This window comes from Falco naumanni, chromosome 1, assembly GCF_017639655.2.
Source record: "Falco naumanni isolate bFalNau1 chromosome 1, bFalNau1.pat, whole genome shotgun sequence".
NCBI classification, from domain to species: Eukaryota; Metazoa; Chordata; class Aves; order Falconiformes; family Falconidae; genus Falco; species Falco naumanni.
The window spans coordinates 68,041,900-68,057,619 of NC_054054.1; the positions used below are offsets into that span (position 1 = coordinate 68,041,900).

At 38.2% G+C, this 15,720-nt stretch overlaps 1 protein-coding gene across 1 annotated transcript in view; it reads left to right on the top strand.

Moving 5' to 3' along the window:
- The window catches only part of COL25A1 (collagen type XXV alpha 1 chain), a 309,062-nt gene that overhangs the window by 162,620 nt on the left and 130,722 nt on the right, over nucleotides 1-15,720 (top strand). Inside the window, exons 3-4 of the mRNA XM_040606854.1 lie at nucleotides 5,847-5,891; nucleotides 7,971-7,978. Of these exons, the coding sequence (XP_040462788.1) occupies nucleotides 5,847-5,891; nucleotides 7,971-7,978 (53 nt within the window). The remainder of the gene's footprint in view (nucleotides 1-5,846; nucleotides 5,892-7,970; nucleotides 7,979-15,720) is intronic.

Consider the following 15,720-nt stretch of genomic DNA (forward strand, 5'->3'; position numbering starts at 1 on the left):
GAGAACTGAAGAGAATCCTGCACTTGTTATCTAATGCATCAACAATATCCACCAGCTTTACATTTTTATGTCTTTGATAAATTAATGATGTCATAGTTTAACTTATGATTCAAGCCCAAGCACTGCAAAAATGCAATAATAAATACATTTTAAAAGAGTGTATTTTCCATCTGTTGTATCTGATTTAGAAAAATATGCATAGGTCTGAAATTAGGATTTATGGTGTTCTTAACTGTCAGATTAAGGCAGATTCTCTTGTCTCTTAAAGCTCATGTGACTTTTCTTGATATATGGCAAGGCACATAGTGGAGCACATAGAACAGTAATTTGCTTTCCTCTAGTAAAAACTGTGTTCCATATAGCAGTATAAAAACAACAGATCTGCTGCAGACCTCTGGCACTGCTGAACACAGAGGACAAATTATTAAATTGTTAAAAAGAAATAAGGCACATTGAGGCAGCCTCTCCAGAACCACAGCAATGATATGACAGTAGTCTACCAGTACAAATTATTTCTGATTTGGATCACTATAATCTAAGATCTCTGATTGTAAAGATTAGAATACCCATTACTAGGAAGTAGATGTCACCAAAATTGTGCTTAATATGTTTTAAAATGTCTTGGAAAAGCTGTTAATAGTTACATTCTTGTTCCTACATGGTCTTTGCAATGGTACTACATCAGCAGTTATTTTGACAGCTACTGTCAAATTTTGTCGAATACTGACTATTGAGAAGAATTGTGGGGTTTAATTAGAGGAATTTTGGGGCGGGGAGGAATTGTTTTTTACAGGCTTATTATTGAGTTGTTACTTCTTATTGCTTGTATTTCAGTTAAAATATCAAGTGCCAAAGTCTAAAGCTGTTATCTGGCTGAAGCTGGTTGTGTGTGGGGTGTGAAGATTTTTTCTATTTGTGGGTTTTCGTTTGTTTGCCAGTTTCTTACAGTAGGTAAGAAAGGCAAAACTTTTTGAGCAGATGAAATTTAGTGCTTGAGAAGATAAATTCAGATAAGTGATTGACTCTTAGTTTTTGGATGTTGGTCACGTGAAAAGGGGTAGGGGGGCAGAATCCTCTCAATCCCAGGTGTTTGATCTGTCTGTTAGCGCCCCAGGAAAGCTGAGACCCTTGTGCCTGACCAGTCTGTCAGCGTCTTGTTACAGGGACCCTTCACTGGACAGTCCCGCTGGATCGGAGGGTGATTCGACTGACTTGTTCAGGGAAACGCACCAAGAGCATCAGGGGGACCCCTCGGCAGGTCTGCCCACTTGGTTTAAATGTGTTACCCACCGCTTGCAACTGCTAGCGCCCACGAAGGACTCACACTAACAGTTTATGGAATAACACTCTTTAGTATAAAATGGTGGCAATAAAAAGATTTGTGATTGCCGGTGGTAGGGACTGTCTGCAAAAACAAGTGCTATACAACCAAAATCTTAATTACTAATGACAGCTAGAATGAGTTAGTTATTTAGCATGCATAAGTCAAAGTTCTTCCCCAGTAGGCGTCCCTATGGGGGAGAAGACAGGTTCAACCTGTCAACTGATCCCAGAAGTTATGATGGAGTCTTCCCTAACTTCCCCCTCATTCCTTCACTTTTTATACTTTTTTTTACTCTCAGGTGGAACTTGAGTGACTCTGGTCATACATTCTTTCATTATTGATTGGTGTAAACTTCTCTTGCTTTCACTTAAAGACATAGTTGATAAGAAATAGAAAGCACGTGCTCGGTGAGGGGTGGTCATGCCTTGGAGGTGGGTAACTTTGGGGCGGAGGGGTGTGTTAGTATTACAATGAGATTATAACAAGCAAATTTCATCTTAAGAGAATAGTTGTGCCACAGATGTTGGGCCAGCAACGGACATCATCTCATGTATTTTCCATTTGACAGCCCGTACGGTACCATCAAGTCCCAGCCCTGCAGGGAGCACAGCAGAGCCTGGCCGCGGTGTCTCCGCTCTGCTCCACCCCTCCATTGCTCCTCCAGGACAGCAGGTTGTGTTCCCTAGGGAACCACGGTGGAGTAGATTCTGTGCATGCCAGCTGTCCTAAAGTGGCAACCATATTTTTCCCTAAAAAGGTTGTTATAATAGTACAACTTCTATTAGGTCCCAATTTTCTAGAACTTCCCCTAAGCAATTTTCCCACAGAAGTATAAATCCTCCCCCTCCTCCCTATTTCTTTAATTTTCAAAATTCCCTTTGTGGATGTGGAATGTAGCATGTAGATGTAGCAGTGGCATTCAATTAAAATACTTCCTAAACTTTCTCTTCATAAAAATCAGATTCATCAATGTTTTTGGAAGAATAAAATAATTTCAAATATTTTGAAGCTAAACTAAGTTAAAAATGAAAACCAGCTGATCTCCTGGCATTTCACTTTTACTCCCTACCTGTCAGTAAATGTAGCAAGCTTAGGAAAACAACATTAGGCAAACTTGGGTACTATAAACTAGCTTTTGCTTATTGCTCATTATCATTAATCTTTATTAACCCAGCTCGTTCCACTGTGATTCAGACTTTTGTTTTTCTTTCTAAGTGTTATATTTTTAATATAAAAATATATTCAAAGCAACCTGCTTTTTAACTACTCTGGATTAAATTCAATTCTGCTTGGATGTTTCTGATACTATTCTAGAGACATTGTTATGCTAGGAAAGAAAGTTCAGAATAGTTGTGTCATATATTGCGTACCTTGTGCAAGATGCAAAAACCTGTGGACTTGTTGTAAGCTGACACTGTCCTTAGAATAAATTTATTCACCGCTCCTTCTACTACAATGAGTCTTCATGAAATCCTTCAATTAGTGCAAAGTTATAAAACTGTAGACAGATGGAAAATTAATATTTATAGCAAAATGCCCAGGGTTTTGATAACTGGAAACTCTTAGAGCAACAGATGATGTTAGCAGTTAAGATTTAGAGAAAGCAGCTGGTTCGGGAAATCATGAAAGCTTATGTACTTTCTGAAATACTAGGTCATCTAGTGATGACCTTAAATGTCAGCGTTAGTGTTTCTGTGAATACCATCTGTGATTAACTGTTTAAAATGAATTAGTTTATATTGGTAAAAAATAAATAAATGGATAGAGAAATTTTTTTTTCATACGGTCCCCAAAACCTGGTAAAAATTTGCAAAACCCACCTCTCAACTCACAATTTCTAAGAGGTTTGAAAATGCCACCACCTTGACAGAGACCCAAGTAGTGCAGAAATCACGAAAACTTTTAATGAGAGAAAGAAGCAATCCACATCACTCAGTAGCCTTAAATGTTGCTGGCCTGATAAGTCACAGGTCAGGGGAGGTGCTATGATTTCATTAATACTGGTGTAATTCCAGAGTAATTTTCCTAACTTCAGTGCTGTGGTTACTTTGGAAATACAATAAGTGGGTTTCTGGTGATTGACACTTGCTCTAAATGTAGTAATCTCAGAATAGCAGCTTAGAAGGGATCAGCACTTGATGTCAGAGGAAAGAACTGAACTGGAGCCCCTTCTTTACTGCCACTGTACACAGCTACTAAACTGGCAATTTAATGCTCTGTGGAAATACGGTTTGCTGGTCAAATTTAATTCCCTCCTAAAATTCATAGCTTGAAGTTACCTTCAGGGTTTTCTGTTAGCGGCTTTAATGCCAGACAGCTGGTCTGTAGCTGAAGCTTTTTAGTTTCAAAGTTCTTTTCTTTTCTCAAAAGGAAACTTGGTAATAGACACGTTTGTGTATGTGCACGTGCACTTCTATAGCATAGTTAAAGTTTAATAAAATAATATTCTGCAGAACAGGCTGGGAATATTTTGTTGCTATTTGCTGAAAGACAGGTCATCACCCGGTGAAGAACCTTATAAGCTTCTCCTGCACATCCATGTTTATGATCAGCCCAAATTGCTGCACAGCTGTGATGTGAGCTTGGGGATAGTCCAGGAAAACCTCCCCTGAGGGCTGCTGCAGGGGCATTGTGTGTGCAGAGGGACTCGAACAAGTTTCAGTGTCACCTGGGGGAGGGGGGGAACTGTGTGTGTGGAAACTTATTACATGTTGTAACATGCCTCTACCTGTGTAGGGAGTTTCCATGGATATAGAGGCTGGAGTGTTTCAGGAGGAAGTTGCAAGGCTCTCCACACTGAAGTGGCACTTCTGCTATTTTTCAGCATATAATAACAAAATATTCTTGTCTTGTTAAGTATGCTGTTGATTATGACTATCCTACGCCATTCTTGCTTTGTAGAATATTGTCTTAAATTTGTGTTGCATCTTGCCACTACTGTAATTGTTAGAACAGAAGAAGAAAGAAGGATTTTAGTGAGACTTAAAACGTTCTGATAGGAATAACATTCTCTGCCTTCAGGGCAAGAGCTGCTTCTCTTTCTTCCTTTTTCCTTCTTTTCTTTTTTTTTTTTTTTTTTTTTTAAATCAGTTCTTTTTTATTTCCCTGGCAACCTAATGTTATTTCACATATATATTGGGATTGTATCACTAATGTTACTTTTCAGCATCTTACTCTTTTAAGCCAGACCGCTGTAAATACATCATGCAAAGTAAGGTTTGGCATTCATATGCATTTAAATACTATGGGATGATAGGATGACTTGTAAAATCTTGTAGCTGTTTAAAGTAGCAGAGAAACGCACAACATTTGCACAAAACCAACTGTGCACCTAATATCTATTACAAATGGTGAGATGCAGCCCCAGCAGAGGTGCTTGTGCTCCTGCATGTGTTGCTGCTTGTGGAAATTCCACCTGTGCACCTGCATTTCTTCAACAGCTTTGAAAGTCCCGGAGTCCCACCCACCTGCGGTTCTCTCTGCAGAGCAGCAGCATGTCTGTGCCACCACCATAGCACCACAGTTGCTGCCTCTCCTCCTGGCTGTGCAAGAAGTGCAAGTCCCTTGCATTTTCAGGAACAGTATGTGAAGGGCACTGAGAAGAGGGCAAGGACGTTGCACTGGTGTCTGCAGCTTAGAAAGGATGTTGAAGGTTGGAGTGCAGAGATAAGGGACAAAAATGATGTAATTTTTTTTTCTTTAGAGGTGGCAGCAGACGCTGACTACAGTATGTAAATATTTCTGGAGAAAGGACAATGAGCAGTAAAGGTTTCCTTAGCAAAAGGCATGCAGGGACTAAGCTGTTGTGTTATGGCTACCAGGTACAAACTGGATGCAAAGAACCTTAGTGTCCAACAATCCATACACTGTTGTTAGTGTTTGGGGGATGGCGAGCCAGGTGGTGGTTTCACCATCTCTTGGATGTTTTCAGATGAAGGCTGTATGCATTTTCCAGAGGATATGCTCTCATAAATAAATATTAATCTTTGGGCTTAATACAGGAATAACTGAATGAAGTTTAATGCCTTATGCTAAGTTTGGCTTAAGAAGATTGAAGGAATGGTGCAGCAATTTTGAGGAATACAAAGACCTTTTCTTGAGAGAAGAAAAGGAGCAATTTCTTTTCTGGGATTGGTGGTGGAAAGCACGAGAATTGATGGGCTTCAGTGCAGCAAGCTGGAAAATAAAGAAAAATGTTCCACTTGTCAGAACAGTGAAATACTGGGGTAAAAATGCCTGTGGAAGTTGCGGTAATAATTTAGATGTGGTAAACTATTTCCTTGAGAAAGAGGGATGAACTGAATGACCTCTCAAGTTTCTCCTAGCCTGTAGTGGGTAATGTAGCTGTCAGTTTTATCTCCAGCTTCCTAAATCTTATTCTGGTTAACTTTTACCCCTGCTCAGCCAAAGTCTCTGGACTTCATGTAATGCATCTGTTTAATCCCTTTACATCCAAACACAAATGATATTCTACACAAAATTTCAAGAAAAAAAAAGTTACAACCCACCATCTTCTTTTCAGGTCCTCCAGGAAAAAGAGGTAAGCGGGGCAGAAGAGGAGAGACTGGTAAGTTTCCAATTTCATAAAATCCATTGTTACTGGATGTCTGTGTTTTTGGGAGGATGCATACCCAGCATGTCTTCATTTTCAGTTTTATTGCTTGTGTGCTCTGAAAGAGAGTTCTGAAAGTCCTCTGGTAAAAACTTGTGACCCTTGGCATATTACCTGGTGGCCTTCCAGAGTTTTCTAGTCTTGGGCATCGTTAATTTGTAGGCACACTTCATAATGCTTGACATGGTACCATTGGTAACACATTGGTAATTGTCAAACCATTCTGGTGTTAGAATAACTCCGTGTAAGTCAGTAGTTGGAGTACTATAAGTCGGCATTGCATCAGGCCCCCCTGGTTTGAGGTGAACAGTTTTATAAGGAAATAAAGCAGGAAATAAAATTACTTATGTTAAGAATGTAGATATTCAGGGAAATAATGTGGTAAGTAGACTATGTATGAGAGAAATTTTGTTTACTTGAAATGAATAGCAATTAAGTTCTTACAAAAATAAGAAAAACATTTGTCGGTTTGTTACCCTGTACCAGGGAGACTGCTGTTGAGAGAATCACGCTGTTGGTGCAAAGCTTGAAATTTCATTTGCGACAATGGTGTGAGATGCTGAGTATCTCTTCCTGCTGACCTTCATGGGAATTGAACTGCTGATTAGCTTGCCGTGTTGAGTTTTTCGTAACGGTGAACTTTCTGGAGATGATGCAGGACAAAATGAGCATTTCTGTTCTCCTTGACTGTCTCATCTGATCTGCCAGCTAGGACAATCTTCCAATCAGCTTGATTTCTGTAGATCTTCTGTAGCCTTTCTTATCTCTGTAAATGATCGTTTATCTGGTTCCTGAAATCTATGTCCTTATTTTTCTGCATCACAAAATTGAAGCCAAACCCTGCCAAAGGTTAATGCAAATCACCTTGGTGTTTCCATTCAGTATTGGCTTAGTATTTACTTCAGATAAAAATGCTATGGTACAGAAGGAAATTCTGTGGTTGAAGATTGTCTTACAAATGATCCTCGCAATTACATTGCCGGATGGTGTGGATTCATTTTACATCTCAAATAAACACATATTAAACTATTAATAAAGGAAATTGTTCTCTCTCATTTAAAAGCAGACCTGCACCTTAAAACGCTGTTTAAGAATGTTTACCAGGATAAAGAAATTACCTTAGTTACTGGACAATAAAATCGCATTGTTAAAAGCAAAGGGCTGTCAATATTAAAAGCAATCTCAAAGTACAGCTGCTGCTGTTTTATACTCCTTTTGCATTTCACTTGACTCAGAAATTAGAGAGAGGCATAAAAGCTTAATGAAATGCCATTGATTTGGGAGCTGCAGCTGCTCAACTTAATAAGACTGAAATTGTAGATTTGATTTGTGGCCCTTTGATAATGTTTCCAAGAACTGCTACACAAAAGTCTTTGAATCTAAATAATTGAAAAAATGTGCAAATATCACTTCATGAAGTGTGACATTTTAATAGGGAGCATTTTATATGTGTGCCTTGAGAAAGGAAGGTGATGAAAAGAAAGTTCAGCTCTGTCAGGTGGCCACTGAAACCTTCCCTCATAGGCAAAGTTGGAAGGCTGGAAGATGCTGGTGCACGTATGTCTTGACAAGATGCCCAGGTTAAATGCCAAGGGTACTTTATGCAATTTTGCAGCCAAGCTGTGATCGAATGCCAACTGTGTGGCTAACTGGTGGGGTGGGTACATATGCTTTATGTGGAGTATGGCAACATGAATTGTAGTCAATGACTGGTATTTTTGGACTGGCATGAAATTGCATGGAAATCGATGGAGAAGCAATTTGCATAAGATTGCATGACTGTAATTGAAGAATTGATAAGGTAAGTGCATGCATTCAGCCATTCGTCATATTTACAAGTTGCAAAGCACAGCCAAAGTTAAAAAGTACTTGAATGGGAAAATGTGTACAGTGTATCAGCAGTGTTGCTCACTTAAAATCCTGAGGCCTTGTGCTTGGCTTCGTACATGTGTGTCTTCCTTTAATAACTGCATAAACTTACATATTCTTTTTTCTCTTTTGTTTTACCCTCTTTTCCTCTCCCCCACCCCACAGGACCTCCTGTAAGTACAGTGATACATTGTTGGTTCTTCCAGAATCAGGGAGAAATCTGTTAGATCCTGTTAAGTTACCACCATGATAAAATGATCTGATGTCATCAAGAGGGACTTTTGATTTTATACTTACACAGTGTAAACACTAATTATCTTGGAGCTGAATAATTTAATTGGAAAGTTCCTTAAGAAAAAAGTCTTAAAACCGTAAGGCTTTATATTCAGCACTCAGATGGCAGTTTGGATCACAATTCCACGTAAGTATGTTATGCTCGTTTTGCTTATGACTTGATAACAGATATTTTACTGCAGTGTAAAAATGTGTGAATATGCCAGACTGAGTCACTTTTGCTAGGTAGTAACTTCTTCTGTGGTTATCACAAAGTCTTGGGGTGCAGGCTCCTTGTCCCTTGGAGGTATGCAGCCTCTCCAGCACGTTGCAGTGTAATTGCAACTGAAGCCAGGAAGTGCTTGTGTAAAATGAGTATTAAATAATACTTAACAGTTTAGAAAGTTGGCTGGATCTTGTGCTAATCCTGTTGGTAAGAAAACAGTTTCCGTCTTCTGTGGTTTTATGGTTGTTTTGGAGTTTTTGTTTGGCTGGGTTTTGTTTTCTGTGTTGTATGTTCCCAGGGTAGGTCAAAAGTCTAACTTGAAGAACAGAATTGAACACATATATCTCAGATATCTGTATTTTTCATGTCATCCACATGCACCAGATGGTGTAAAAGTGTGACTATTAAAACTATTTATTTTACAGTGTTTGCAAACTTCTATGTTTTTTTTCTCTGATAGGTATTGTATTTCCACAATACTTTCAGGACCAGATTATCTGTCTGTTCTGTGCTATGTGCATGTTTGAGAACAATGAATTAATATGTTGAGGTTCTTCTGTGACCTAATGATTTCCTGTAAACTGTGTATACTGAGCAGTGATACTACTTACGCTTGAAAGATTTTGAGCATGTGCTCAGCAGTTCATAGTGGCAAATTCGTTTGACAAGCCATCAATGAAAAGCCAGGCTTAATGCATAATGCTGCTGTGTATTTGAAAGAAACACTGGCTTCCCCAATTTCTTTTGCCGTCTTCCCATGAAACACAAAGAGCAACCATAAATCATGATACAAACCATTTTCCTGTAGCAAGACAATGTGGCAAGAGTTCACTGTGTGCCTCGTTATGAATGTCTTTGGCTTCAGCTCCCCACTGTTTTTGTATAGGTCCATTTAAAAAACAGAAAAAGACTTAACTGTACCAATATTAACACAAACCTAAAATAGCTCCCAAAATGTAATAATTTTAAGAAGTATCTGACTTAAAATTCCAAGTTTCATTCTCAAAACTTACAAGATTTCATCTTGGCTGACAGGCAGTAAGGGTTTAAGTTGCTACAAGGCATTTAAAAATATAATTTCTGTTCCTAATACACTTTTTTATTTTCATAGACACAGTCTGGCTAGGGGAAACTGTTGTGAACTTAATTATTGTTTTCACCTGGGAGATTGTGGTATTTGTTTTATTTAAAATAGCAAGTATTTGTATATCCCACATAACATACACCTAATTCCATGCAGTGTTGTATTTTCAAAGGCTGCTGCAGTGCTGTTTATTTTCCTTGTACATGACTACTGGCTGTCACATACAATAACAGTCAAAGGCTGAGTTTTTTCAAATTTTTTTTAATGATCTCTTATACCATTCTCAAATTTCTTCTTTGGTACCTATGTTGTAGTTGTAGCTTATGTATCTAATTCTTTACTGCCTAAGCGCTAAACTTTTTTTTTTTTCTTTTAACCACATATTACCCTTCAGTCTGCATGGACGATTCTCTTCATAGTAGAAAGGAGTTTCAGTGAGCATCAAAGTAGCCAGTAGCCTTGCAGTTAGAGGGTTTATTTAAGTTAAAACATACAACTTTCACTGTGAAAGCCTTATTTCTTCACTGTGTAGTACCTATTTGATATTTATTGGTTTGTAATATTGTCATATATAAAAATTAAACAATGTGCAAATTATAATTTGCCAGTAATGTACTCTGCATGTTTGTTATGTCATATGTCATGACTGTGTTGTTAATGTGTGTCATACCATTTCATCTCATTCAACCAGGGTCTACCAGGGCGAAATGGCTATCCGGTAATGCATCATATATTTATGATAGCGTATATTACTTTAAAATCATGTTGTATTTTGGTGGGGTTTTTTATTACTGTCAAAAAGACCTTTTTTCTGTTTCTCAGATGCCTAGAAAATATAGGACTTTCCTTTAAAAACATAATGAAAAACCTTTTAGAAGTTTCGAATAAGAACCTGTTTACAATGCATAAATGCAATGCACTGATTATTGGACAGTTTACATATTTTGTGTTGAGTTTCTGCATTCTTGCATACAAAAATAATATTTTACTTTAATTTTTTAAAAAAAATCTTTAGCAAGCTACTGCATCTCAATTTCCGTATTAGAAAGCTGCACAATTGACATATGGAACCTCTAAGTCCTTTCTTTTTACTCTGTCCTTTTTCTCTTGACTGCTTCATTCAATGCATTTTGAGCAAAGTAAAATGCTATTACAGAGGTCCTAGGAGTTGGCTGCATTGTCTTTTGCAGAGTAATTTCTGATAATGGAGATGCAATTCATTTTTCTGTCAGTTTCATTCATATCTTTAGGATTTATTGCCTGAAAAAATAAAATATGAAATAATGCATCTTTTCTAAAATCTATTAATAACCTTCTTCTTTCAAGTAGTCAGGCAAGCTGACTACAGTGTCCCACTCAGGGAAAAAAGCATACGCCTACCATCACATGTGTATTAGAAACCAAATGACAAAATGTGTTAGTGGATATATTTCAGAGACAATATGTCGTACAACATAATGACTGTTAAAGTATGATAACGACCTTACTTGAAGCACTAGAATAGTATAGCTCAGCGGGCCCTCCTATACTGATTTGCCTATATATTTCAGACAAAAGATGCTTAATTTTTCTGTGGCTTTTAAAAATGTTTCTATTCATAAATATGAATTGGGTACCTTGAACACCTGCAGGTAGAGGGCAATTTCATAGAATCATAGAATCTCAGAATGGTTTGGGTTGGAAAGGACATTTACAGATCATCTAGTCCAACCCACTGCCACGGGCAGGGACATCTTTCATTAGACCAGGTTGCTCAAAGCCCCATCCAACCTGACCCTGAACGCCTCCAGGAATGGGGATTCTCTGGGCAACCTATTCTAGTGCCTCATCACCCTCATCATAAAAACTTCCTTCCTTATGTCTGATCTAAACTATCCTTTTTTAGTTTAAAATCATTGCCCCTTGTCCTGTGGCCTTGGTAAAATAAAATATACATATCTTCACCTTTCTTATAAGCCCTCTTTATATATTGAAAGGTCTCAAAAATGGCTCCCCAGGGCCTTCTCATCTCCAGGCTGAACTCTCTCAGCCCTCCTTCATAGGAGAAGTATTCCATCCCTCTGATGGTTTTTATGATCCTCCTCTGGACATGCTCTAACAGGTCCACATCTGCCTTGTGCTGGAGACCCCAGAACTGGGCACAGTACTCCAGATGGGGTCTCGTGAGTGGAGTGCAGGGTCAGAATCATCTCCCTTGACCTACTTGACCATGCTTCTTTTTATGCAACCCATTTCAATGCCTTTCTCTGGGCATCTTCCTTAGTTGAGAAATGTTACCAATGACACATCATCTAATGTCTATTTTTACTATTACAAGTAGCTGAAAATCACCTGGTGAGGAATCAATCATCAGCATCAAGAAACCTGCTTGGATATACTGAAAATAATATTTGGTTTCAGAATGCATACCCCAGTTTTACTCAGAGAGCTTAATCTGTGTAGGTGGGTGCACAAGTGTGTGGAAGAGAAGATGGAGTGAAAAGCTTGCTAAAAATACCTCTTTTGGTCATCACCCAGCTGTAAACTCAGTATACAAAGGTAGGAATTTAAAAGAAAGGTCCACAGTGACAACAAACAAGCCCTTAGGCTCTTAGGTGATGGCTTCTGTGGAAATTAAATATCTTTGGTGTTCTTCATTCCAGTTAATGGGCTTAATGCTCATAAAGTTTACACTGTGCAAAGTACAAAAGCCTCACAGGCTTGACTTCTTGGTCTAAAGTATAAACTGAGAAAATGAGTGAATGTATGTATCAGTGATGGACTCGTGCATGTTTTGCAGGCTTCATGGAGACAGTTTGAAAATGTAATTTTCACATTATATTTTTTATATATATAATATTTAGAGCCTGAAAGCCCAGGCCTTTGTCTTGGTCCAGCTGCTTTCTTGAAGAGATTTGTTGTGGGATTGGAAGACAGATCTTGGAAACCATGTTATTGAAACTTCTGGGTCTAATTAGTGGCATTGGTATGGGCAAACTTTAGTCTGAATGCATTTCTGTGCATGTGTACAGGCATCTGTGTGTGCACAGGCAAAGGTGTGCTGTGCCTTCAGTAGTGCTAGCCACTGATTGAACACTTCTGCCTGCCTGAAAATGACTGGGAATAGAACTTGGCTTTGGTTCTTCAAAGGCATCGCTTGGCTGGCTGTGTCGATCTTTCAGTTACAGCCATATCCTCATGCTTTGAGTGGGAAATATGTAACAGCGAGTTCAATGCACTTTAAAAGTACTTATACAGCCCTGTAGAGCTCTATGAAAAGGCTATTAGTGTTTAAAGTTATTTCTCTAGGGTCCTATTTAACTCCAGTAGAACCCTTATTGCTTTAATCTTTACTGGATTTTATAGGATATTCTGTTAGGATAGTGAAGTATATCTGCCACGTATAACCTAAAAAAGCTCTCTGCTTGATAGGCCAAAACATAGCATTGTGATCTCACAAAATCTAGTGGCTGTTTTCTCCAAGACTCAAGTTTTCATTGTCTGTGTTCATTCTAATTTTAAAGGTAACTTAAGAAATAAGAACAGTAAGAGGAATTATGGTGAGCAATAGAAGTTTCTAGGAAGATATGGTATCAAAAGTCAAGAAAATAAGCTGGACTTACTGCTAATGAGTACCACAGTTAAGGGATTTGTAAGACCATGATTAACTGTTTAATATGTAGGGCACCATGAATACTATAAAAAGCATGCATTGGTACAGCTTTTTTCCCTCATTAACATTTGCATAACAGACAGTGACCAAATTCAGAGTTGTAAGTCTTGCAGCTTGAGTTTAAAATTGAAATAGGCTATCACTTGTTCTTAAATAAAGGAGAATAAGAGTGCACAAACATTAGAGAATGAGAACACAGGCGTTTGTTTCAGGGGGTTTATATGACGATGTCACTTCAGAAATAATGCTAGAACTTGGAAAAAAAAAACCCAACAAAAAACCTCAACCACTAAAAAAATCCAGCAGCTTCTGAATGCAGCGAGGAAGCCAAATACACAAACCATGTAGTGCTCTTCAGGGGAAAAAGAATCTTATAAACTGGTTGAATGGGTAGGAGTTATTTACTGTTTTCCATTGAAAAACTGAGGCAGACTGAGAAAATTTTTCCTACTCCTTTTCCCAAGTTGGGTTAAAGATCAAGCTCAACATCCAAGTAAGTCATCCTGGAAATTGTTGCATGTCTGGTGTAAAGCTGCACTATTTTCAGAATAAAGTGTCAGAATATGAAGATGCTCACATAAGATTGCTTCATAGAAGAGTGGATTGGGGACATTTCTCCTACATCTCTCCATGGTGTCAGTTTGCAGAGCACCTGATGTATTTACAAGACACTTAGGAGCTGTAGAGGATTATGACTGCTGCAGGTGATCATATGAGTACATGGTTATGAATATTCTGTATCTGTGACTGTGATAGTGAAGTAACAACTGCCTCATCTGCAAAAGCCAGCAATATAACAAGATATTTTTACCCTTTTCCTCTCTTGCAATTATAAAAAGAAATTGCCTTAGATAAGCAAAAATAGAAACTTCACATGGTGATTTAAGAAAATTATTTGTGCTGCAATAAATGTCTGCCTACTAGTATGTTCTGGTTCTAAAATGTTTCAGTCCATTTTATACATAGAATTACAAATAAAGATTAGAAAATTAATGGAACAATATAACAGCATTTTAATAGATAACCTCACTGTGCCATTAGTAATACAGACAATTGTTACCATACGCTGGATCCACCAAGATCCTCTTTAAAGTAGCAGTTTCCATCTCAGATGCATAAACAGAGGACACCTGTGTTGTAAAATCCACATCTCCACATGGCATTTTCTACATGTCAGCATGTGATGCAAACCAAGCACATAATGCGAGGATACTGTGGGTTAGTGAGGATCGCTGTAGTTTAGATTCACAGCTGCTGTCAGTTCAAAATCATACAACCCATATATCAATCAGAGAAATACAGAACTGTGGCTGATGGCATACAGATAGGGTAGATGTAATTTAACAATTAAATGTCTTGTTTTCTGTATTCTCCCTTGCAGCTTTAAATATGACCCTCTTCTGTTTCCTAATAAAGCATGTATAGGTAGTGAAAGAAATTAAGCTGATTTGTCATTTATTTGACAGTGTACATAAATTTCTGGTCACTCTAGGCTCTCTGTTGAGTTCAGCTTTGCAGCTAAGCAGGTGGCATGCAGAAGGCTGTAGTTATGATTTTCATGTTTATGCTTTGGCAGGCATAACTAATGCTTGAACTGTACCTAAGGTCATTCATACTTGCCTTTTGTTGGACATGCCACTTGAAATTTCCCAGTCATTTCCTCACAACGCACGATGCAACTCTCTGGTGTAACAGAAATAGCTTTATTTATGAAACAAACTACCTTGGAGCAAAATTTTGTGTTCCAAAGAAGCTGTAATTCTAGGACTCAATTCTCATTTTGTATTTGGCAATTGCACATGGTTGTAGAGCGAGTAACCAGTGATAGTTAAAAAATGCCTCTTACAATTTGCCTGAACTGTAACTTTCTCACAAAATAATTTGAGATTCAAAGAAAATGTTAAATCACTTACAGTAGAAATCTGGTATTTAATTACTACTTATATCTGTCACAAACAGCAAAGGAAATTCCAAACCATCCTATAAGAATTCTTAAGTCATCGGTTCCTTCACCTTGAAGGAGGGTTGCCAACATGATGCGTCATTTTCTTTCATGCTGGATTTTTCATTTGGACTTGTGATATAGCTGAAAGATATGTAAAACTTTACTAGCCATACAGCTCCCAGATGAATATTCCTATGTGGGAGTTTAAGTGCGTTGTTAATCCTAGCTGAGGTCAAGGGCTATAATATTTCATTAAAGAAACTTATTCCTAAATCACTGGACTAGGTGGTTGGATTCTGTGATTTCCAGAAAGTGCAAAATAGAAGTGTTTTCTGAAGGTTGCAGCACGCCTGCTTCCCCGTGTGGTCAGCATTCGGTTCCCATTTATAAGACAGGCAATATGAGGAGGGGAACATCTGGAGCAGGCGGGCACCTGAACAGGGTGTTCTTATAAAGCTGAATGAGGAACTTTTCCCCTACTGGGAATCAAAAAGTTCTTTCATACACCTGTGGTGGGCCCCACACTGCTTAGCATCATCCCGTAATTACACCAGAAATGATTTGGCTAGCGCTTGTTCAAGCTAATAATGTTCTCAACGATATGCTTTGGGTTTCTTTCTTAATGTGAGAAGTTAGCTGGTAGAACAAAGCCCTAACGTACTTTGTCTCCATTCCTTGGGATCTTTGGGATGGGCACATTTAGTGTGCATCTTGCCTTTTGCATCACTAGGAAAA